This window comes from Delphinus delphis, chromosome 5, assembly GCF_949987515.2.
Source record: "Delphinus delphis chromosome 5, mDelDel1.2, whole genome shotgun sequence".
Classification (NCBI taxonomy): domain Eukaryota; kingdom Metazoa; phylum Chordata; class Mammalia; order Artiodactyla; family Delphinidae; genus Delphinus; species Delphinus delphis.
In genome coordinates this window covers 35,700,409-35,726,068 of record NC_082687.1, presented here as the reverse complement: position 1 = coordinate 35,726,068, position 25,660 = coordinate 35,700,409, and the positions used below count along the sequence as shown (strand labels likewise).

The window sequence follows — 25,660 nt, the reverse complement described above, 5'->3', positions numbered from 1 at the left end:
CCCATGAGCCATGGCCACTGAGCCTGCACGTCTGGAGCCTGTGCTCTGCGACGGGAGAGGCCACAACAGTGAGAGGCCTGCGTACCGCAAAAAAAAAAAAAAAAAAAAAAGGTCTACAAAAAAAAAAGTCTACAAATAAAATAAAATAAAAAGTCTACAAATAATAAATGCTGGAGGGGGTGGGGAGAAAAGGGAACCCTCCTGCACTGTTGATGGGAATGTAAATTGGTACAGCCACTATGGAGAACAGTATGGAGGTTTGTTAAAAAACTAAAAGCAGATTTACCATATGATCCAGCAATCCCAGTCCTGGGCATATATCCAGAGGAAAAACATGGTTCAAAAGGTTACATGCAGGGGACTTCCCTGGTGGCACAGTGGTTAAGTATCTGCCTGCCCGCGAGCCGCGGGTAAAAGCGTGGACCCCAAAGATGGGCGCGAGCCGCAGCTAAAAGCGCGGATCCCAGAGACGGGCGGGAGACGCTAAGGCTGCTGCTGCCAGCACCAAGGGGCCTGTGTGCGAGCACAGGTCACTATCCACACCTCTCTTCCAGGGAGCCTGTGCAGCCCACCACTGCCAGGGTCCCGGGAACCAGGGACAACTTCCCCGGGAGAACGCACGGCGCGCCTCAGGCTGGTGCAACGTCACGCCGGCCTCTGCCGGCCGCAGGCCCGCCCCGCACGCAGTGCCCCTCCCTTCCCCCCGGCCTGAGTGTGCCAGAGCCCCCGAATCAGCGGCTCCTTTAACCCCGTCCTGTCTGAGCAAAAAACAGACGCCCTCCAGCGACCTACACGCAGAGGCAGGGCCAAATCCAAAGCTAAGCCCCTGTAAGCTGTGAGAACAAAGAAGAGAAAGGGAAATCTCTCCCAGCAGCCTCAGAAGCAGTGGATTAAAGCTCCACAATCAACTTGATGTACCCTGCGTCTGTGGAATACATGAATAGACAACGAATCATCCCAAATTGAGGAGGTGGACTTTGAGAGCAAGACCTATGATTTTTTCCCCTTTTCCTCTTTTTGTGAATGTGTATGTGTATGCTTCTGTGTGAGATCTTGTCTGTACAGCTTTGCTTCCACCATTTGTCCTAAGGTTTTATCCATCCTTTTTTTCAAATAATTATTTTTTAATTCAATAACTTTATTATATTTTACTTTATTTTATTTTACTGTATCTTCTTTCTTTTTTCCTTCCTTCCCTCCTCCCTCCCTCCCTCCTTTCTTTCCTTCTTGCCTTCTTCTTTCTTTCTTTCTTCCTTCCTTCCTTCTCTCCTTTCTTTCTTTCTTTCTTCCTACTTCTACTAATTCTCTCTACTTTTTCTCCCTTTTATCAGAGCCGTGTGGATGAAAGGCTCCTGGTGCTCCAGCCAGGAGTCAGGGCTCTGCCTCTGAGGTGGGAGAGCCAACTTCAGGACACTGGTCAACAAGAGACCTCCCAGCTCCACATAATATCAAATGGCGAAAATCTCCCAGAGACCTCCATCTTAACACCAGCACCCAGCTTCACTCAACGACCAGCAAGCTACAGTGCTGGACAACCTATGCCAAACAACTAGCAAAACAGGAACACAACCCCACCCATTAGCAGAGAGGCTGCCTAAAATCATAATAAGGCCACAGACACCCCAAAACACACCACCAGACGTGGACCTGCCCACTAGAGAGACAAGATCCAGCCTCATCCACCACAACACAGGCACTAGTCCCCTCCACCAGGAAGCCTACACAACCCACTGAACCAACCTTAGCCACTGGAGACAGACATCAAAAACAACGGGAACTACGAACCTGCAGCCTGCAAAAAGGAGACCCCAAACACAGTAAGATAAGCAAAATGAGAAGACAGGAAAACACACAGCAGATAAAGGAGCAAGATAAAAATGCACCAGACCTCACAAATGAAGAGGAAATAGGCAGTCTACCTGAAAAAGAATTCAGAATTATGATAGTAAAGATGATCAAAAATCTTGGAAATAGAATGGACAAAATGCAAGAAACATTTAACAAGGACCTAGAAGAAATAAAGATGAAACAAGCAACGATGAACAACACAATAAATGAAATTAAAAATACTCTAGATGGGATCAATAGCAGAATAACTGAGGCAGAAGAACGGATAAGTGACCTGGAAGATAAAATAGTGGAAATAACTACTGCAGAGCAGAATAAAGAAAAAAGAATGAAAAGAACTGAGGACAGTCTCAGAGACCTCTGGGACAACATTAAACCCACCAACATTCGAATTATAGGGGTTCCAGAAGAAGAAGAGAAAAAGAAAGGGACAGAGAAAATATTTGCAGAGATTATAGTTGAAAACTTCCCTAATATGGGAAAGGAAATAGTTAATCAAGTCCAGGAAGCACAGAGAGTCCCATACAGGATAAATCCAAGGAGAACCACGCCAAGACACATATTAATCAAACTGTCAAAAATTAAATACAAAGAAAGCATATTAAAAGCAGCAAGGGAAAAACAACAAATAACACACAAGGGAATCCCCATAAGGTTAACAGCTAATCTCTCAGCAGAAACTCTGCAAGCCAGAAGGGAGTGGCAGGACATACTGAAAGTGATGAAGGAGAAAAACCTGCAACCAAGACTACTCTACCCAGCAAGGATCTCATTCAGATTTGATGGAGAAATTAAAACCTTTACAGACAAGCAAAAGCTGAGAGAGTTCAGCACCACCAAACCAGCTTTACAACAAATGCTAAAGGAACTTCTCTAGACAAGAAACACAAGAGAAGGAAAAGACCTATATTAACGAACCCAAAACAATTTAGAAAATGGGAACAGGAACATACATATCGATAATTACCTTAAATGTAAATGGATTAAATGCTCCAACCAAAAAACTGAATGGATACAAAAACAAGATGCATATATTTGCTGTCTACAAGAGACCCACTTCAGACCTAGAGACACATACAGACTGAAAGTAAGGGGATGGAAAAAGGTATTCCATGCAAATGGAAAGCAAAGGAAAGCTGGAGTAGCAATTCTCGTATCAGACAAAATAGACTTTAAAATAAAGACTATTAGAAGAGACAAAGAAGGACACTACATAATGATCAAGGTATCGATCCAAGAAGAAGATATAACAATTGTAAATATTTATGCACCCAACATAGGAGCACCTCAATACATAAGGCAAATACTAACAGCCATAAAAGGGGAAATCGACAGTAACACATTCATAGTAGGGGACTTTAACACCCCACTTTCACCAATGGACAGATCATCCAAAATGAAAATAAATAAGGAAACACAAGCTTTAAATGATACATTAAACAAGATGGACTTAATGGATATTTATAGGACACTCCATCCAAAAACAACAGAATACACATTTTTCTCAGGTGCTCGTGGAACATTCTCCAGGATTGATCATATCTTAGGTCACAAATCAAGCCTTGGTAAATTTAAGAAAATTGAAATTGTATCAAGTATCTTTTCTGACCACAATGCCATGAGACTAGATATCAATTACAGGAAAAGATCTGTAAAAAATACAAACACATGGAGGCTAAACGATACACTACTTAATAATGAAGTGATCACTGAAGAAATCAAAGAGGAAATCAAAAAATACCTAGAAACAAATGACAATGGAGACACAACGACCCAAAACTTGTGGGATGCAGCAAAACCAGTTCTAAGGGGGAAGTTTACAGCAATACAAGCCCACCTTAAGAAGCAGAAAACATCTAGAATAAACAACCTAACCTTGCACCTCAAGCAATTAGAGAAAGAAGAACAAAAAAACCCCAAAGTTAGCAGAAGGAAACAATAGCAAAGATCAATAAAACTAAAAGCTGGTTCTTTGAGAAGATAAACAAAATAGATAAACCACTAGCCAGACTCATCAAGAAAAAAAGGGAGAAGACTCAAATCAATAGAATTAGAAATGAAAAAGGAGAAGTAACAACTGACACTGCAGAAATAAAAAAGATCATGAGAGATTACTACAAGCAACTCTATGCCAATAAAATGGACAATCTGGAAGAAATGGACAAATTCTTAGAAATGCACAACCTGCCAAGACTGAATCAGGAAGAAATAGAAAATATGAACAGACCAATCACAAGCACTGAAATTGAAACTGTGATTAAAAATCTTCCAAACAAACAAAAGCCCAGGACCAGATGGCTTCACAGGCGAATTCTATCAAACATTTAGAGAAGAGCTAACACCTATCCTTCTCAATCTCTTCCAAAATATAGCAGAGGGAGGAACATTCCCAAATTCCTTCTACGAGGCCACCATCACCTTGATACCAAAACCAGACAAGGATGTCACAAAGAAAGAAAACTACAGGTCAATATCACTGATGAACATAGACGCAAAAATCCTCAACAAAATACTAGCAAACAGAATCCAACAGCACATTAAAAGAATCATACACCATGATCCAGTGGGGTTTATTCCAGGAATGCAAGGATTCTTCAACATATGCAAATCTATCAATGTGATAAACCATATTAACAAATTGAAGGAGAAAAACCGTATGATCATCTCAATAGATGCAGAGAAAGCTTTTGACAAAATTCAACACTCATTTATGATAAAAACCCTGCAGAAAGTAGGCATAGAGGGAACTTTCCTCAACATAATAAAGGCCATATATGACAAGCCCACAGCGAACATCATCCTCAATGGTGAAAAACTGAAAGCATTTCCACTAAGATCAGGAACAAGACAAGGTTGCCCACTCTCACCACTCTTGTTCAGCATAGTTCTGGAAGTTTTAGCCACAGCAATCAGAGAAGAAAAGGAAATAAAAGGAATCCAAAAGGAAAAGAAGAAGTAAAGCTGTCACTGTTTGCAGATGACATGATAGTATACATGGAGAATCCTAAAGATGCTACCAGAAAACTACTAGAGCTAATCAATGAATTTGGTAAAGTAGCAGGATACAAAATTAATGCACAGCAATCTCTGGCATTCCTATATACTAATGATGAAAAATCTGAAAGTGAAATCATGAAAACACTCCCATTTACCATTGCAAAGAATAAAAGAATAAAATATCTAAGAATAAACCTACCTAAAGAGACAAACGACCTGTATGCAGAAAATTATAAGACACTGATGAAAGAAATTAAAGATGATACAAATAGATGGAGAGATATACCATGTTCTTGGATTGGAAGAATCAACATTGTGAAAATGACTCTACTACCCAAAGCAATCTACAGATTCAATGCAATCCCTATCAAACTACCACTGGCATTTTTCACAGAACTAGAACAAAAAATTTCACAATTTGTATGGAAACACAAAAGACCCCGAATAGCCAAAGCAATCTTGAGAACGAAAAACGGAGCTGGAGGAATCAGGCTCCCTGACTTCAGACTATACTACAAAGCCACAGTAATCAAGACAGTATGGTACTGGCACAAAAACAGAAAGATAGATCAATGGAACAGGATAGAAAGCCCAGAGATAAACCCACGCACATATGGACACCTTATCTTGGATAAAGGTGGCAGGAATGTACAGTGGAGAAAGGACAGCCTCTTCAATAAGTGGTGCTGGGAAAACTGGACAGGTACATATAAAAGTATGAGATTAGATCACTCCCTAACACCATACAGAAAAATAAGCTAAAAATGGATTAAAGACCTAAATGTAAGGCCAGAAACTATCAAACTCTTAGAGGAAAACATAGGCAAAACACTCTATGACATAAATCACAGCAAGATCCTTTTTGACCCACCTCCTACAGAAATGGACATAAAACCAAAAATAAACAAATGGGACCTAATGAAACTTCAAACTTTTGCACAGCAAAGGAAACCATAAACAAAACCAAAAGACAACCCTCAGAATGGGAGAAAATATTTGCAAATGAAGCAACTGACAAAGGATTAATTTCCAAAATTTACAATCAGCTCATGCAGCTCAATAACAAAAAAACAAACAACCCAATCCAAAAATGTGCAGAAGACCTAAATAGACATTTATCCAAAGAAGATATACAGACTGCCAACAAACACATGAAAGAATGCTCAACATCATTAATCATTAGAGAAATGCAAATCAAAACTACAATGAGATATCATCTCACACCAGTCAGTATGGCCATCATGAAAAAATCTAGAAACAATAAATGCTGGAGAGGGTGTGGAGAAAAGGGAACACTCTTGCACTGCTGGTGGGAATGTGAATTGGTTCAGCCACTATGGAGAACAGTATGGAGGTTCCTTAAAAAACTACAAATAGAACTACCATATGACCCAGCAATCCCACTACTGGGCATATACCCTGAGAAAACCAAAATTCAAAAAGAGTCATGTACCAAAATGTTCATTGCAGCTCTATTTACAATAGCCAGGAAATGGAAACAACCTAAGTGCCCATCATCGGATGAATGGATAAAGAAGATGTGGCACATATATACAACGGAATATTACTCAGCCATAAAAAGAAACGAAATTGAGCTATTTGTAATGAGGGGGATGGACCTAGAGTCTGTCATACAGAGTGAAGTAAGTCAGAAAGAGAAAGACAAATACCGTATGCTAACACATATATATGGAATTTAAGGAAAAAAAATGTCATGAAGAACCTAGGGGTAAGACAGAAATAAAGACACAGACCTACTGGAGAACGGACTTGAGGATATGGGGATGGGGAAGGGTGAGCTGTGACAGGGCGAGAGAGATGCATGGACATATATACACTACCAAACGTAAGGTAGCTAGCTAGTGGGAAGCAGCCGCATGGCTCAGGGATATCGGCTTGGTGCTTTGTGACCACCTGGAGGGGTGGGATAGGGAGGGTGGGAGGGAGGGAGATGCAAAGGGAAGAGATATGGGAACATATGTATATGTATAACTGATTCACTTTGTTATAAAGCAGAAACTAACACACCATTGTAAAGCAATTATACCCCAATAAAGATGATTAAAAAAAAAAAAAAGAATCTGCCTGCCAATGCAGGGGACACGGGTTCCCGCCCTTGTCTGGGAAGATCCGACATGCAGCGGAGCAACTAAGCCCATGCGTCACAACTACTGAGCCTGTGCTCTAGAGCCCCCGAGCCACAACTACTGAGCCCACGTGCCACAACTACTGAAGCCTGTGCACGTAGAGCCTGTGCTCCACAACAACAGAATAAGTCACCACAATGAGAAGTCCTCGCAATGCAATGAAAAACAGCCCCCGCTCGCCACAACTAGAGAAAGCCCGCACGCAGCAATGAAAACCCAATGCAGCCAAAAATAAATAAAGCTGTTTAAAGAAAAAAAGGATACATGCACCTCAAGGTTCATTGCAGCACTTTTTACAATAGCCAAGACATGGAAGCAACCTAAATGTCCACTGACAGATGAATGGATATAGAAGATGTGACACATATATACAATGGAATATTACTCAGCCATGAAAAAGAATGAAATAATGCCATTTATAGCAACATGGATGGACCCAGAGATTATCATACTACATGAAATAAGACAGAGCAAGACAAATAGCATATGATTATCACTTATATGTGGAATCTAAAATATGATACAAATGACCTTACTTACAAAACAGAAATAAACTCACAGACACAGAAAACAAACTATGGTTTCCAAAGGGGAAACGGGGTGTGCAGGGAGGGATAAATTAGGAGTTTGGGATTAACAGATATACACTACCGTATATAAAATAGACAAACAACAAGGACCTACTGTATAGCACAGGGAACTATATTCAATATCTTGTAATAACTTATAGTGGACAAGAATCTGAAAAAGAATATATACATCTGAATCATTTTTCTGTACACCTGAAACTAGTACAACACTGTAAATCAACTATACTTCAAAAAAAAAAGATATGAATAGCCCCTTGGCTTCCGATGGCATGAGAACAGCGCGCCCACCCAAGGGCAGACAGGACTGAGCGCTGGGCTCCACCACGCAGGCCGGGAGAGCTCAACAAAAGAGAAGATGGGGCCATCAGGGGGCCAGGCGGGATGCCAGGAAACCAGCTTCCCAGGACAAGTAAAGAACGCATCTCAAGGAGGGAGCGAGCCACTGTGTCCAGTGCCACTCAGGAGATGAAGGCTGAGACTCGACTGTCTCATGAGGCTGGCCTATAAATTGGAGTTACGTTCATATGGCATTTCCTTATAATGATGTCTTCCATATAATAACTCCAAGATAAATGAAGAAACTTGGAACAAGTTTAAGTTTCTTGAACTGGGCAAAAAGAAATAACAGTTACAGGATATTAAAGTAAAAGTTAAGAGGCAGAAATAAAAGACAATAGCTCAACAACAGAAAAATGTCCATCTTTCAGACTCATCTTTGTGGGTTTTTTTTTCCTGAAGGTGTTCCTTTTTTCTTTTTTAATTGAAGTACAGTTGATTTACAATGTTGTGATAGTTTCTGGTGTTTGTGGTTAATTTTAAAATAAATTAAATTCCATGCAGTCAGCATATATCAGATCACAGGCCAGGCAATAACACCAGTGCAATCTACATGAAATGAGAATCTTCCACTCTTCCTTTCCACCACAATAAGCCAAGAAGAGCTCTCACTAAACCGCAGGACATTGGACATGGGCCTGCTGCCCCTTACAGTCCTTTCCTCCTGAGCTGAAGCCCAAACATCAGGGCTACTGGAAGGCTGGTAACTGAGTGGCATTTTTTGAATCCTTGCTTATTTATTTATTTTTTTGCGGTACGCGGGCCTCTCACTTGTTGTGGCCTCTCCTGTTGTGGAGCACAGGCTCCGGATGCGCAGGCTCAGCGGCCATGGCTCACGGGCCCAGGCGCTCCACGGCATGTGGGATCTTCCCGGACTGGGGCACGAACCCATGTCCCCTGCATCGGCAGATGGACTCTCAACCACTGCGTCACCAGGGAAGCCCCGTTGCTTATTTTTAAACAAATGGAAAGCTAATCAAATCACCACAAAGCTTTTAAGTTTTATTTCCCTAGTTTTTTCCTACAGGGGCAGTCAGGTGCCCAATGAGAAGAGTCTATCTTGACTTTTAGAGATTAACTACTTTACTGCAGACAAATCAGTCAAATTTAGATTAGAATTAGTATATCAAAGAATCGTATCATGAAGAGTTCCTATCAGCATTACCAAAACTAGGAATCTTTTAAATCTTTTTAATATAGAGAAGCGAGAAAAATGCATGTATCAGGGAATCAACCTTAAATTTTTTGCGATACACTGAACAAAGTCAACATTTGCCCTAGAAGGCTTAAGAAGAGGTACAAAACAGTAAAATGAAACACAAGCTTTGGCCCATGTGACTTTTCCTTCATAACTGAAGAAATTATCTCTTTCAAAATGGACAGATAAGGTATTTTATTGTCACAAAACAACTGTTGCTCAATGCCACCAAATTAGCTGCTATTACAGATTTTAGTGCATGTCAGTACTGCAGCAGGAATGAAATCTTGTTTCTTTCGGGCATGGAGTTTTTTTCTCTTCAGGTATCCTTCCATCTATTTTTCATGTTAACATGTTTGAAGCTTATTTAATTTTACCACTGAGAGTTTTGAGAGACAGCCAGACAGAACAATCCTCAGACAGTTCTACATTTAGAAAGAAGTGGGTTCTTAAATGGTTTATCAAAATCAAGTTTGGGCTAAATGCAGTTTTGCATGTATTAACTTATTTACTTATTTTATTTTACTTTTATTTTGCCGCACAGCATGTGGGATCTTACCCCTACCACGGACTGAACCCATGCCCCCTTTAGTGGAAGCACAGAGTCTTAACCACTGGACAGCCAGGGAAGTCCTATATTTAGCTATATTTTAATTTAAAGCCAGAGTTACATCTCAGTTGCTTTTGAGGATGCAAAAGTTTGTAGATCTTATTTTTTCATTTTCTTTTTTTTTTTAATGGAAAGCCTTCATTCTAGTTGATAAGAATTTACTGATGACACAACTTTAGAAATGCGACTCACCGGTATGTTCCTGGTGGTTTGAAATTACAGAAGTCTGGATGTGGTCAGCAATGAGGTATGGGTGCTCAATAGGGTAACGGCCACGTAGAAAAGGTTTCCCGCCAGGAAGGTAATGGGCTGGGCTTCAGGTGGGGATGCGACCAGCAATGAAAGGCCTTTCTATAAGAACAGGCTCCTTGTCATTCTCACCTGTGTACACGAGCAGGCACGTCAGGGAACAGACCAGCTCCACGGCCAGGGTGGCCAGAATGAGGTCCAGGTACAGCGCGCTGGGCTCGGGGAAGGAGTGCTGCAGGCAGAGCAGGAAGAGTAGCGCCGTGTTGCCTGCGGGGAGGAGACGCAGCGTGCGTGCGTGGGCTGGACGGAGTCCCGGAGCCCGCACCGCTGCCCCCGGCGCAGCCCACGCAGGAGTACCGCGAGGGCGCGGGCACCCACCCAGCTACGCGGCGACGAAGGAAGGTAGAGGATGGAAATCAAATGTAACACGGCTAAGAGCAAATGATGCCCCATGACACAAATATGTAAGAATCTGGACTTTTTTTAAAACTCAAGGAGTGAGTTTCTACGAGGACCCGGTGGCCCCTTCTGGTCATGCAGCACAGTAAAGGACGCAGCGAGTATCCAGAAGAAAAACGGGGACACGCTGCTGCCCTTGGACAGATGACCTAACACCTCCACTCCTCGTCTGAAAAATGGGGTGACAATAAATATGAGCTGTTTCCCCCCTGCTCAGCATATCCATTATTTATTTTTGAAGACCATTTTAACCTCATTCTGCACTTACAGTCTGAAGACTATCAAAGAAAAGTTTAGGGGCAGAAGTCATTCCTGTAATGTTTTACCTTAGAATTTCCTAAAACTAACATATTTATCCAAGTCTGATCAAGGCTGGGGAGATGCTCATTTGATTTACCTTCTGCTTCTTGGTACAAAGGGATGACTGTGAGCCAAAGAACCCTGTTTAAATAACCTATCAGAAGTCCCTCTACACAAAGCAGTGGTCCAGCACAAATCCCTACGCCCTCCCCTTACACTCACAAATGTCATAGTGTCTTAGCATGTTGACCAATAGCTCAATTTATGAATTAGTTTTGTGTACAAGACAAATATAACTTTACAGCTTTAGGGAGAGGAAAAAACTAGGGAAAAACCTCTGCAGGGAAAGTGAACACACAGTTTCCAGAGGATTTCTGATGCCCTGAGCAAGGCCTGTGTCAGCAGTGTGGCAGGTCACAGGGTGAACTTGCAGGCTGGCAGCAGAGACTGCAGAAGTAAGACATTCCCCTGAATGATAAGTACTGTGGACATCATGAGAACACCCTGCCCAGCACCATGTCTCCAAGGGTCAAGTTTTCGCTTCAATGAAAAGAACAAATATGCAACTTGCTATGCAGCTAATAACATTTGATAGAGTTCAGGATGTATTTCGATCTAAGGAAGGAGAACAGATAAATCAGATAAATATTTTCAACTTATTTGGAAGGAAAGAAAAGCCCTTCTCCCATCTCCACAAACTAAAGTAAAATCAATTTATTTTTCTCTCTGCAGAGAACAACAAGCATCAGGATGAAGCCAGACAATACCCAGCAATACTATCACAGGCAAAAAAAAAAGAATGGTTACACCCTTCGGATTAGCTGGAAGTTCTATACCCTCATAGAATTACCTTCTTTTTCTTCAAATAAGAAAAAAAAAAATTTAAAGAAAATAGAAACAAAGTAAACACCTGCCCCAATTCTCCTGGATTTTCTGGGTCCTTATATGAGTAACTTAAAAGTGATGCCGCCTGTGATTAAACTGAGGGTCCAATTGTTTAGAAACAGACTGTGATTAAGGGTCACATGTGTAGCAATAATTTGAAAGTCAGAGGAAAGGCAAAGATTAGACAATCTCTTGGTGGGCCTCAAAAATACTATTTCCAGACCATCAGTGGAGAAACTGAACATTATTTTGGTCAGTATACAAACAGGTTTCTGCTTTTCTCTTTGTCAGAGGCGCAAAGATTATAGGGACATCTCCTGGCCAAAAACAAGTACTGCAATCAGCAGTAGAAGTAGAAATCGCACTCTTCCTCAGGGGGCAGTAAAGGCCGCCCCTTGGAGGTGCTTCAAGACCAGCCACTCCAATACAACGCTTCTTTCTCTGCAACCGCTGGGCCCTCCCGCTCCCATTGACAGCCTCGCTGAGCAGATGAACTCAGAGCCTGCCCTTTAAGAAAATGCACTACCAGAACACAGGAAAAACATTAAATTCTGTAGAGCTGTTTTTCTGGGGAAAAATTAATTTCTAATTTGGTTTCAAAATGTTCAAACATTTATTCTGGACTCAAATTGAAAAAGAGGGCTTTTTAGAAAAGGTAGAAACCTTGACAATTAGGCAAAAATACCTAAAGAAGTTCAATTTAATTCCATTAAGCCTTTAAATTGTCTGCATCCTGGATGGACTTTCTGACCTTGCCTTCATAAATTGTTTTCCAGGTTTTCTGCTTTAGTAATACATCTTATTATATAACAGTCTTTCTCTTACTGTGGGAAAAGCACTGAGCTTCATTTAAAATAAAACAATCCCCTCATCCTACAAGTATCAACTAGCGTCAGCTGTATATCTCCTTGCGATGAGTAAGTCTGCTAGTATCAAAAGGCGGAAAAAGTCCACATTTCACACAGGGGTAACTTGCTCATAATGAAGGGGACAGAAAATGCTACCCCAAAATATGCCTCCTTTGTCTTAAGGATTATTTTAAGCTGATTATTTTTAAGAAACGGCAGACACAGATGAAGCTCTGAAAACCAAGTAGGAATTACCTTTTATAAGAGACATTTACAATTATAAGGGAAATCTCCATTTGTAAGGTTATATCCCTCTCTGTACCAGGATGACTCTAAATCTCTAGCAACTCTAATCAATGCAGAAGGCAAGCATAACAAACTTACCCTTGTTTACTGTGCTTTTCCTGGTCACCTCCCAGAACTATCGCCCCTCCCACAACCCTCCCCATCTTCTTTGGTCTTTAGCTGGAGATATTATTTGAGAGGGTGGCTTAGGTCATTGTGGAGTTACTCTGCTTTCCTGGGTCTCTCCCATGTATACAGGACGTATAATGTTATTAAACTTCTATTCGTTTTTCTCCTGTTAATCTGTCCTTTCTTGGTGGAATCTCAGGCAAGAACCTAGAAGGGCAGAGGGAATATTTTTCCTCCCTTACATAACAAATACAGATTTCAAAGGGAAATATAAGAAAAACTTCAAGACATTAAGGTGATCCTAATTTTAGTGGCCGCGTCACTCTCACAAAAATGAGAGCATGTATTTGATTATAAAATCAAACTTAACATTTTCTTTCTGCTGTCATTTATTACACTCAAGCAAGCCGCCGAATAGCTGAGTGAGACAACTGGGCTTACCAGTGGAGTGTATCATCAGCGCAAGGCTTTTAAGATGCCTTGTTGACCGGTAGATCTTGTTATAGCCTCGGTTTCTTACTTTGCTGTGGTGATACTGGATGTATCGTTCAAGGAGGAAATGCAGAATCCACAAAATAACTTTTCCGAGGATTATGACTGTCTGAACTTTCAATGGGTTGGTATAGTTTCCTGGGCACTTGTCCTCAATTGGATTGGGGTAAGAACAAAGCACACCTGTTAAAAATGCTAAAATAACAAACACAATCTGGTGGAAAGGAAAACAGTAGAATTAATATTCAATATTTGGATTTAAGAAACAATAATGACCATCCCCAGCACATATTCTTATACCTATGACTTTCAGTATCCTACTTTTATGAGTTTAAAAATACTTTCTTTTTTGCCATTTTTACAAACTTTTTAAACAGATAATCTGGAGAAAAATTTGCAGAAAATTTGGGAAGCAGATAAAATCACAAATAAAATAAAAATCACCCCAAATCCCATCTAACAAAGATGAGTACTTAATGTTAAATTCAATTTCCTGCCCACTTCTCTTTTATTAAAAAGAGTAAAAACAGTTAATTTAGCACCTCAAAACTAAATAATAAAAATCATGAATTAAAAAAGGTTATTTCTAGCTTCAGTTTTAAGAGAACAAGAATAACTATCCAATTAGATTGACAAAAATTTAAAAGATTGATGTCAACATATGGGCAAACAGACAGTCTCATAAAATGCTGACTGGTCTGGGAAGTGCTGCTGAAAAATAATTTGGAAATATCTTGACCCAGAAATCCTACCTTAGGACCCTATCACTCAGAAGTAAAAGCACAGTACCTAGGATATATGGACACATATATTTACTGCAGTGTTCTCTGTATTTGAAAAAGACTGTAAATTGCCCAAGTATATGTATGCATCCATAGCAGAATATTTGAATAAATTAAGGTATACCCACTCACATAATAGAATGTTATTCAGCTATAAAAGAATTAACTAGGCAACTTCCCTGGTGGCACAGTGGTTAAGAATCCTCCTGCCAATGCAGGGGACATGGGTTCAATCCCTGGTCTGGGAAGATCCCACATGCTATGGAGCAACTAAGCCTGTGTGCCACAACTACTGAGCCTGTGCTCTAGAGCCCACGAGCCGCAACTACTGAGCCCTGGTGTCACAACTACTGAAACCCACATGCCTAGAGGCCGTGCTCAACAACAAAAGAAGCCACTGCAATGAGAAGCCCGTGCACCACAATGAAGAGTAGCCCCCGCTCTCGTCACAACTAGAGAAAGCCCAAGTGCAGCAACAAAGACCCAACACAGACAAAAAAAAAAAAAAAAAAAAAAAAAAGAATTAACTAAAGCTCTATGTATTAGTTTGGGTGGATACCTATGATATGTTAAGATTAAAGAAAGTAAGGTGTAAAGTAGTAGTTCAAAGTGTGATCTCCAGACCAGTTAGAAATGTAAATTTTCAGGCCCCAAATCAAAATCTCTGGGCATGTGGCGAGCAGCCTGTAGTGTAATAAGCCTGCCAGGGTATCTGGTGCATGCTCAAGTTTGAGGAACACTGCTGTTGAGTAATAAATACCATATTATCCAATCTTTTCTTTTCTGGAAATGGGGGACATCCTTTTATAACGTGGTAATCTTTTTGTATACATTTGTATGAACTTAACAAAAGACACTGAAAGAGATACAGTGAACTGACCCCATTTATTAACTCAGGGAGAAGGGGTGAAGCAGAGAAAAGGGAAGATTATATCTTTGTATACTCTGGTAATGTTTTACTTGTTAACCATAAGGCAGTATTATTCTATAATTTTTAAAAAAAATCAAAGAAAATTTTAAATGCTGTCATTAACATCCATCACCAAGCATCCAATAGCAGCCAATCTTAGCATGTAATAAATCTATTTAAAATTTATGTGGTTTGTCAAGAGCAGTAATATTTGCTATAGCAGCTCAAGATGCACATCCTCATAAAGTAAAAGTGGAAAAGTCAACATATTCCCTCTACTGTAACATACTGTACATTGAACCCAACTGATCCATTTTATACAAAGTAGTATATAAAGACATTAGGTTTTCTTGTTCTTTAACATAAGATTTTCTTAGTCCTAAAATTAGGGCAATCAATCCCACAGTATCAAAGGCAGGCAATTTAACATAAAAAGTTTTTTTTAAGTGGTGTGTGTGTGTACTGTACATACATAAAGAGTATGTTATACTCTTTATATAATTTATAATTATATAATTTATAAATTGTATCAATACAAAGAGGCACAAGGAAAGAAGCGCTTCAGCTGCTATTTGGGGATCAGGAAGCCATGGCAGAATCAGGCCACTTACTAGATCTACATGAGGAAAACAGGTGCACCTCTGTCCTCAATGCACTCAGTTCTGAGCGCAAGTCTTCCACAGTGCACCTCACTGGAGCAGCACCTGGGCCAGTCCTCAACCACATCCACCCCCTAATGAACACCCAAGGAGTGGCGGGAATCTGCCTTCTTTTGATCTTTCACATTGCCGCAAAGAACAACTACAGCCCCTAGTGTTTGAGACTGCAGTAACCAAAATGAGGAAATAATTAACAGACTTGGAGCAGAGCCCCCAGTAAGCCTACAAGACCATTCATACATGTGTCTTGTTTTGTTTTTATGACGTTGAACTTTATTTATTTTTATTGAGGGATATAATTGACATAACACTGTATAAGTTTAAGGTGTGCAATGTGTTGATTTGAAACATTCGTATATTGCAAAATGATGGCCACCATAGCTTTAGCCAACACTTGTATCATGTCACATAATTACCATTTCTTTTTTGTGGTGAGAGCAATTAAGATATCTAGTCTCCTAGCAACTTTGAAATTTATAATATTAGTGTTGACTATAATCACTATGCTATGCATTAGATCTCCAGGATTTATTTATCTAGTGGTTGCAACACACATTTTTAAAAATCCCCAGACATTTGTAATTTCATCATATAAAACATGGGGCAACAGTACACTGATTTCTCTGCTTAACACTATTTCCTAGGTGTAAATAAATAGATAAATTTCCACGTCAACATATGTAGATTTATTTGTATCTTTTTTGTTTTTATAACTTAAAAAGTAATACATGCATATGATAAAAAAAATTCAAATAGTACAAAAAGTAAACATTAAAATATATTAGGTGTCCCTTCCATTGAGGCGCTCAGTGCAACTAGCATTAAAAGGGTCTTGTAGGGCTTCCCTGGTGGCGCAGTGGTTGGGAGTCCGCCTGCCGATGCAGGGGACACGGGTTCGTGCCCCGGTCCGGGGGGATCCTACATGCCGCGGAGCGGCTGCGCCCGTGAGCCATGGCCTCTGAGTCTGCGTGTCCGGAGCCTGTGCTCCGCAACGGGAGAGGCCGCAGCAGTGAGAGGCCCGCTTACCGCAAAAAATAAATAAGTAAATAAAAATAAAAATAAAAAATAAATTTAAAAAAGGGTCTTCCGAATGCTTCTGGAAATATTCTATTACAGAATACAGGAATAAATGTTAAAAGTTTCCAGTACCAATTCCAATGTGTTTGTGGGGGGGAGGGGACGGCGGAGGGGGGCGGCAAATCTCTGACACCAACTGGGAGCTCAACTGGTGAAATGGGTGTCTTGAAGAAGACAGCTCAACTCAATTCTGACACTACCTGGAGAGAGCATCAGATCCCAGGGGTTGAAGGCTCAGTCCCACAAGACTGCCCTCACTTCAGATGCTAACTTCAAGTCCAAGTTGTCACCAGTGCTTCTTACCCACTGGCTACAAATCAGAGGTTCCCACAACCCCCTCCTTGGACTTTAGATACCACTTGCAAATCCAGGTTGTTACCTGCACTTCTGACTGACAGGCTATAAATCAGAGGTTCCCATCAACTCCTTCTTGGGTTCAATTAGTTTGCCAGACTGGCTCACAGAACTCAGGAAACCTGTTTACTCACCACATTACCAATTTATTACAAAGGATATTGAAAGATACAAATCAATAGCCCGATGAAGACATACTTCCTGCCAGTTCCCAAACAAAGGAGCTTCTATCCTGGTGGAGTCTGGGGGCCTGGCAGCGGTTCATAACAAGTGTTCTAGCTCACCAACCTGGAAGCTCTCTGAACCCCCTCCTTTTGGGTCTTTATGGAGGCTTCATTACATAGGCCTGGTTGATTAAATCATTGGCCATTGGTGGATGATTTAACTTCCAGCCCCTTTCCCATCCCCAGAGGCCAGGGCGTGGGACTGAAAGTTCCAACCCTTTGTTCCTGCTTGGTTCCCCTGGCAAAAGCCCCCATCCTTAGGTGCTTTCCAGAGTCACCTCACCAACATAAATACAGCAGTGGTGGAAAGGGGTTGTTATGAATATCAAGACACCCATTTCACCTTTATGACTTTGAAGCGATTTTAGGGACTGAGGACAAAAGACCAAAAATTATAACAAAAGATGCTCCCATTGCTCTTATCACTCAGGAAATTCCAAGGGTTTTGGGAGCTATGAGCCAGAAACCATGGATGAAGACCAAAGACATATGAGAACTATATTTTGATCATCTGAACGACCAAATATATTTCTTATAAGTCACAACATCACCCATATACACACTTCTCTCAACACCCTTTTAAAATGTACAAACAGGAACATTCTGTACACACCACTGTAAACCTCATTTTTTTCCATTCAACAATGAACCGTGAAGGGTACACATCCACCCCAAGTTTCTCTTCTAAGTTTCTCTTTTAATATTGTATAAGCATTCCTTCATATGGACAGGACATACAAAGCATCTTCTGGATGGTGGCAGATTGTAGTTTCCTCATATTACAGACAACATTGGTATCATAAACGATATCCTTACATGTGTGCAAATATGTCTACAATAAATTATTTGAAGTAGAGATATGAGTAAAAATGTATGCACACTTTAAATGTTAATAGATATAGCCAAACTGCCCTCTGAAGAGGTTATAAATTTTTGAAAAACATTGCCTTTGGATGGATCACTTTCTCCCAGTCAACTTACATGTATCAACAAGAGAAGATGTGCAATGATGACTGTAGGAAGAGCCTGGAATCTGGGCCTAAAATGAGCGTGTAATGAGTGATGTGGGAGATGCTGGGTGTCCAGAAGGGGGTCATCTTCAATACTTTGGATGAGATCCAAGGAACCCTGAGGTGCAGAAAAAAGCAAGCTATAATCACCACTCTCTGGATTATGTTTCCAAGACAAATCTACTAAACTATAAAGATTTAAAATTCATTACACAAATTATAGGCAAGAAAACACACTCCCTACCTAAAGGTAATTTTGAAAAAATACCATAAACTTCTTGATGACTACTGTAAACTGGTAAAAACAATTATTAAAACAAGTAGAAGAAATCTTAATTCTTTATCTCAAAATGAGGTAAGTCAAAATGAGATTATGTATAAATAATCTCATTAATTATCAATTATTAATCTCATTAATTTCAAATAATTTTCTTCAAGCCCTCAAAACTTAGATATTGATTTATTTAACATTATACACACACACACACACACACACACACACACACATATATTTACATTTCTGGCTGTGCCGTGCAGCATGTGGGATCTTAGTTCCCTTACCAGGGATCAAACCCGTGACCTCTGCAGTGGGAAGCGCAGTTTTAACAACTGGACCACCAGGGTAGTCCCCAACATTATTTATATTATTGATAAAAATTACACATGATTGCAATTCTTAAACTATATCTCGGTGTTCCACAAAATTTTGGAAAGCTGGTTGAGGCATTACTAAGAGGTCTTAAACAAACTTTCAATCATGAGAGAAATATGTTAGAGTGTTAATAGAAACAGATCACCCTGATAGACCCTCGAGATTTCAGTTTGTAGATACCAGATTCTCAATGAAAACAACTAGTTGCCATGTCACTGAAGTAGCCAGCAAAGGATGAGCTGCAACCTCAAAATCTTGTTAGTCATGTTTAAAGTTAGGGTCTTGACAGGAACAGCATCTTAGGTATCTGGTGCATAAAATAATCTCTCAGTCTCAGAGCCTTACTGAAAACTGTTCCTGAGATAAAAGAATGTAAGACACAGTCCCTATTCAAAAGGAGATGACATTTTCATCGGGGAGGTTAGGATAAAGGCATGCAGGATTGAACAATATAAGAATGCAAAATAGAATATAGTGTGTGGCATATTATGGGGCAGTACATAATAAATTAGCAAATGAATAGCACAAATGATGCAAAAAATTTAGGTTAGATAATTGCACTAGAACAAGAGGGAAATGAAAATTTAGTGGGAAAAGGGGAAGCCTGAGAATTGGATTTGGAGACAGAGGATATGGGCTCTTCACTTTGGAAGGGGTAGAGAGGGGGACCAATGGTGTAAGGGCAGGCTGCTGTGCACCAGGATTAAAAAGATAATACAGCAATCTGGGAAATGATCAGATCTGGAATGGGCTTCTCAATTTCCACTCCCAGGCATTCAATGCTGCTGCAATTTTTTTTATTCAATGCCTAGATAGCTTCCTGTTTAGTTTGCCATAACTCATGGAGCAATTCTGATGATTTCTAATCTCTTCAAGACTCCTCTGTTTCTAGCTTTCTCAGTTATAGGCTGTCCCACCTCTACGGCTCTTCCCTTAACTAATGTCCATGAACCTCTCCAGGCCATCCTTCCAGTCTCTGTGCCTCTTCATCCCTCCCCACCTGTCAAGTGTCTGTCTTAGCAAAAATGCTGCCTTCTCTGATGCCTCAATGCTGTTCCTTTTTCATCTGACATTGTAGTTTTTATTTCTGCAACTTTGAGTGGGTTTGTTTTATATCTCCCATGTGTCTTTTTAACCTTTGGAACATATAGAAAACAGTTATAATAATTTTTTTAAATGTCCTTGTTTGCTATTTCTAGCATGTCATTTTTGAATCAGTTTTAATTGACTCATTATGTCATATTTCCCTGCCTCTTTGCATGCTTGACCATTTTTTCCACTTTATTGAAATATAATTAACATGTCACATTGTGTAAGTTTGCATACCATGAGTTGATTTGATACACTTATATATTGCAAAATGATTACCACCATAGCATTACCTAACACCTCCGCTAAATCACATAATTAGCAGTGCCTGGTAATTCTGGACTGGATGCCAGACATTGCAAAATTTACCTCTTTGGGTGCTGGACATTTTTGTATTCCTATATTACTGAGCTTTGTTCTGGGATTCAGTTAAGTCACTTGAAACAGTTTGATCTTTTTGGTCTTTCTTTTAAGGTGCTTTCTTAGGTGGGACCATACCATGTTTGGTCTAGTGCTAATTATTCCCCACAAGTGATGCAAGACCTTTCTGAAAACCTAATACCCTATGATTATGAGGTTTCCAGTCTGGCTGGAAGAACAGGCACTACTCCTGGCCCTGCATGACAGTACTGCTCCCTCTGGTCTTTCTGAGTGTTTTTTTCCCCAGTCCTCAGGGAGTTTCCTCAGAGGCACGAAGAACAGGACTCAGCTGAATACCTGAGGGGACTCTGCACCTCTTCCGAGCTCTCCCTCTGCACAGCGCTCTCCTTTCTGGGTTCTCTGTCTTGTGAACTCCAGCTGCTTCGGTATCCCCAGATTCAGCTCCATCTCCTCAACTCGGGGTCTACTGAAGCCCCACTTGGTCCCCCTTCCTCTGCCCACCCCGAAAACTCTCTCAAGGCAGTGAGCTGGGGCAATCATATGGCTCACGTCATTTGCTTCCCATCTCTCCAAGATCACTGTCCTTCATCACCTGATGTCTGTGATCTCAACAAGTATTTTTTCATATATTTTTTTGTTTTGTTTCATTTTGGGGTTTTTTTTTTGCTTTAAAATATACTCTTTATTTTTTTCTCCAATTATAAAAATAATACATCATCCAAACAGATAGCTTAGGAAGCACAAAAAATCACCCAGGAAAACGACAACAAAAGCCCCTCCATCGCACCAGCCAGAGACTGCTGGTGTCTGTGACAAAGGCGCACCTGAGGCCACGAACCATGTACATCTAGATGATGCCTTTTAAGTCCGGGCAGAAGACAGAACAACTCACACTAAAAGGAAGGCTGCAGTAAGGCTCCAAAGTTTCTGCACATACAACAGTGACCTTAAAGTCTCCACCCCTTGACCATTTCTGATGCTGCAGAGCCCCACCCACCCGGGGACAGAGGAAGAGCAAGTCCTGGCTCCCCGGGGACAGGGCTGGCCTCTCCTCCTCTCAGCCAGACGCCCACGTCCATGGCCACATGAGATGCCCCAGGGCTCCACGGGGCATAGCGGGGACTTGCAAGCAGGGACCCCGAGACTGTGGGTGCGACTACGCATTCCAGAGCAGGCAGCAGGAGACAGGGCTGGAGTCCCAGCTCTGCCGTCCACTGCCCTTGGACCAGGCAGTTTCTTGGGCTGGTCTCAGTTTCCTTGTCTATAAAATGGGAATAACGCCTACCTCATGGGCTTTTGAAGGGACTAAATAAAACATGAGAAGCAGGTCACAGCACTGGCACATCTCAAGGGTCAATAAATGTCACAGTACGCATCACTCCTTCCCATTAACCTGCTTCGTGTCAACCCTGTGGCTCTCATTTAAAAAAAAACTGTCCCTCTGAGAGCTGACCAAAGCCCAGGGGGGTAAAGGGGAGGTTTATCCTATCCAGGGCCAACCTGAGTCTAGATCCAGCCAGGCCTGCCAGGTGACAAGAACCTATGAGCCAGGGGCCTGGACCCTGGACCAGAGAAAATCAGACTGGTGAGGGCTCTGCCAGGGCCGCGTTCACGCTGCAGAGCAGACAGGGCCCAACAAAGGGCGGGCCTGTGTGGAGGGGCACCGTGGGGGGCACCGAGGCTACCTGGCAGATCTCGGGGGAAGGAAGCCCTCGGGAGAAGGAAGCCCTTTCACCGGCCAAGCTGGAACCCTCCCTGCAAAACAATGAATCCCCCATCATTGTTTTGCCTTTAATCACATTTTTAAACACTTGACAAGCAAACATCTGTTCCCTGATGTTTTGTCTTTGTGCGTCTGTCATCCTCAAAATGAAAGTCCGGAACCTTCTGCACTAGTTTTAAAGTCAGGCTGGACGTTTAGTCATGAACAAAGCTGCTTAAATTTCCCTCTAAGTCTTCATCATAAGTAGGGTCATCATAAGAGAATTTCTGAATCATTCCAATCAACGATTCTAAGACCTTCATCTTTTTGCTGTCTTTCTCAGTGGCGTAGCCGTGCAGGAGACATCTCCAAGCAAAAGCAAAACCCTGGTAGCACCCGATCTCAGATCCGATTCTAGCTCCATGCAACGTGCCATACTGTCTCCCTTCAATCATACCCAAACTACTTCCTTCTTCATAGCCTTCCTGATAACCTTCCCCGTGAAACCGATCTTGGCAGGCGAAGTCCACTTCCGGTGGCGGCTGCGCCTGTTTTTTCATATATTATATACAGGTTTTTGGTTCTTTCAGGCAGAAGGAAGGACAAGGTATCAAAGTGGTTCGAATAAGGTGTGCTTCACAAGGGCAGGACTCTACATTATACTACGTTCTTTGTACCTTTAGTACCTGATACACAGCAGGTACTCAATATGTGTGTTGAGTGAATGAAAGACGGCCCAACTTCTTGAATAGTTGGGATCTGGGAACTTTTTAAAAGGTAGCATTGAAACCCTGACTGTAAGACAATAGTCTACTTTATCTCCCACTCGTTCCCTTTCATGCACCTTCTCCTCTAGCCTGCATGAGCTTTCTGGAATACCCCACAAATACCCTTTCTTATCTTTTTCAGAATCCAACTCATCTTTCGAAGTCCAACCAAAACTTACATTCTCTATAAAACTTGTCCTGCCAAGTGTTTTCTTTCTACTTTAAAACTCCTAATAAATTACTGCCCATAATATTAATTTGGAATCTTTCTTATGCTGCCTTGTATTGTTTCCTTTATGTGTATGCCTTTTGTTTTCCCTGACTACACTGAAGGGGCTGGGGACAATATGGTTTCTATGTCACTTATTCAATGTTCATGAAATACAGTGTATTTGGTGACTACATCAAATACACTGCCCTTTGGAGCCTATAAGAAATGTGGGAAAACCATACAAACAGCACCCTCTGGAACTCACCATCTGCAAGTGAAGATAGCTGTTGTTTTTTCCACACCATCTCCTCCCTCTTCTTTTGTGACAATAGCTACTTCCTTTGGGGACCCAATGTCTACCTCTGCATTAAGTCTCAAGGGGAACATCCTTTGATGCTCTTCACCCTCTGTCCTGGGGTGGTCATGGAACCAAAAAGGGCTGGGCCAATCCAACTCTCTCTCAGAGCAGCAAAGCAAACGGAGTCCATGGTTGAGGCGATCCATCCCAGGACAGATTCTGAAAGGACCCCTGTCTCTGGATCCTTTGAGCTGCCCTTGTTTGGATCCTTTCAGAGGCCTAGGTGTTCATCTACCCTATATCCTTTCAAATAAATCCCTTTCTTCCTTAAAGTAGCCACAATTGGTTCACCCACTGGCAAACAAAGAATCATTAACTAAAAAGCCTTTGCCTCTTTTAACTCATTTAGGTGTCTGGGCCTAAGACATGGCACACAGTTTTTAGCTTACTACTGAGTGGTAGAAACCATACCCACAAAATACCAAAAGCAGGCGACTTGCTCAGATCTAAAGCTATGTAGCTATTGGTGAAACATTACTCTCCAACTGTTTGGTGAAACAAATTTCTAGGGTTGTACTAATCCTAACGCTAAAAGCTACAGACCCAAGAACCCTGGGGCAGCTTAGCACCAACCAAGAAGCATTTACTGCACACATTTTGATGTGTCTCTAATTTTCCTCTTACTCATTTTCTCCACACATTGTCAGTTCATGAATCTCACTCTTAAAAGATTTAGAAACAATCAGTTTTTCTTTAAATATATATGAGTCTCAAATCTACTTCCAGGTATTACAGTTAGCTTTCCATGTTCTCAACTGAAAAAAAAAATAGAATTTTTTAGTCTTATCATTAGAAATTGTTCGGTCTTTATTTAGTCAAGATAATTGAACTATAGTCACTATTTGCACAAGAATCTAAGGTCTTGTGTAGGGCTGGAACTTTGTTTCATGTGTCTTGCCTGATGCACCTCATTCAGTGGTAGGATCACAGTAATATTCCTATTAATCTATTAACTCAAATCAGTGCTTTAATATAACTATCAACTTTGCATTTTTCAAGAGCAAGAATTTTGTGCCAATGGGTAACCCAGTTAATTCTGGGCACAAATACATTCTTTTCCTAAAAATGTTTTAATACATTTAAGCAAAGATTTTTGCAATTACTCTTCACTCTGTACACTATATACACTGTAACTAGTGCACTGGTTTTTAAATAATCTGGTTTGGATCCATCTAAGTAAAGAGATTTAAAAATCCCTTCACTCCTACCATGCCTCGATTCAAAACATCACGACATTGTTTTTCTCCAATGTGGGTTTTCGGGTGGTGATAACAACAGGTCTGCCGCAGCCGCTCCAAGTCACAGCCCTCAGGGCCAAGGCCGGGACCCAAGAGGACGGGGACTCGCCCCTGCGCCAGCGCGTCCGAGCGACCCCGCGCCCGGGGCCCCGCGCGCACCTCGGGCCGCCCCAGTTCCGGGACTCGACACGCGCCCGCACCGGGCTGGCGCCCGCCCGGCCTTCCGCCAGGAAAATAAGCCCGGGGCCGGCGTGGACCCCGACGCTGCCCCGGACCCCGACGCCACCCCGGTGCCTCCTCCCATAACCCCGCGCCCGGGCAGCCCCGCGCAGGAGGCGCCCCTCCGGCCAGGGCTGCCCCCACCCCCGTCTCCGCCCAGCGCGCCCAGCACCGGAAGAGTGGGCTCCGAGCCTGTCGCTCGCCACCAGCATCCGCGAACTCACGTCCTCCATACTGCCCGCCGGCGGAGGCCGCAGCCCTACCGCCCAGCCTTCGCACCTGCGCCTGGCACCGCCTTCCGGGACCCACCCCGGGACCCGCCCCTCGCTTTCAATTAGCCGAGGCGCAGAGGGCGGACCCCTCTTCCTAGCTCCAGGGCTCCACGGCCAGCGGCAGGCCTTCCCGGTCCCGCCCCCTCGCTCCCGATTGGCAGAGGGGGCAGGATGGACTGGCCTCGCCTCTCGCTTACTATTGGCAGATGCCCCGACACCTAGATCCGGAATGGCCGAGGAGGAGGGGGACGTTATACTCCCTGAAAACCAGCCTCCGGCCGCCGCTGCCTCTGGGAACGCTGCTGTGCCTCGGGATCCCGTAACCTGCGTTCGCGTTCTAGGTTGGCCGGAGATTCGGGCACCAAAGGATGCATTCCAAATC

General features: G+C 42.0%; 1 protein-coding gene across 2 annotated transcripts in view; it reads right to left on the bottom strand.

The window, feature by feature from the left end:
* Positions 1-25,358, bottom strand: part of TMEM192 (transmembrane protein 192) — a 30,800-nt gene extending 5,442 nt beyond the window's left edge. The window contains exons 1-5 of one of the 2 annotated variants that reach the window (XM_060012193.1): positions 23,457-25,086; positions 22,197-22,266; positions 18,361-18,507; positions 13,323-13,587; positions 10,108-10,242 (exon numbers count right to left, since the gene is read on the bottom strand). In XM_060012193.1, coding sequence (XP_059868176.1) covers positions 10,108-10,242; positions 13,323-13,587; positions 18,361-18,507; positions 22,197-22,266; positions 23,457-23,695 — 856 coding nt within the window. In that variant the 5' untranslated portion in view covers positions 23,696-25,086. Of the gene's footprint in view, positions 1-10,107; positions 10,243-13,322; positions 13,588-18,360; positions 18,508-22,196; positions 22,267-23,456; positions 25,087-25,230 lie in introns of those variants that run through there. The other variant, XM_060012192.1, reaches the window with a different exon arrangement.
* Positions 25,359-25,660: the final 302 nt, after the last annotated feature.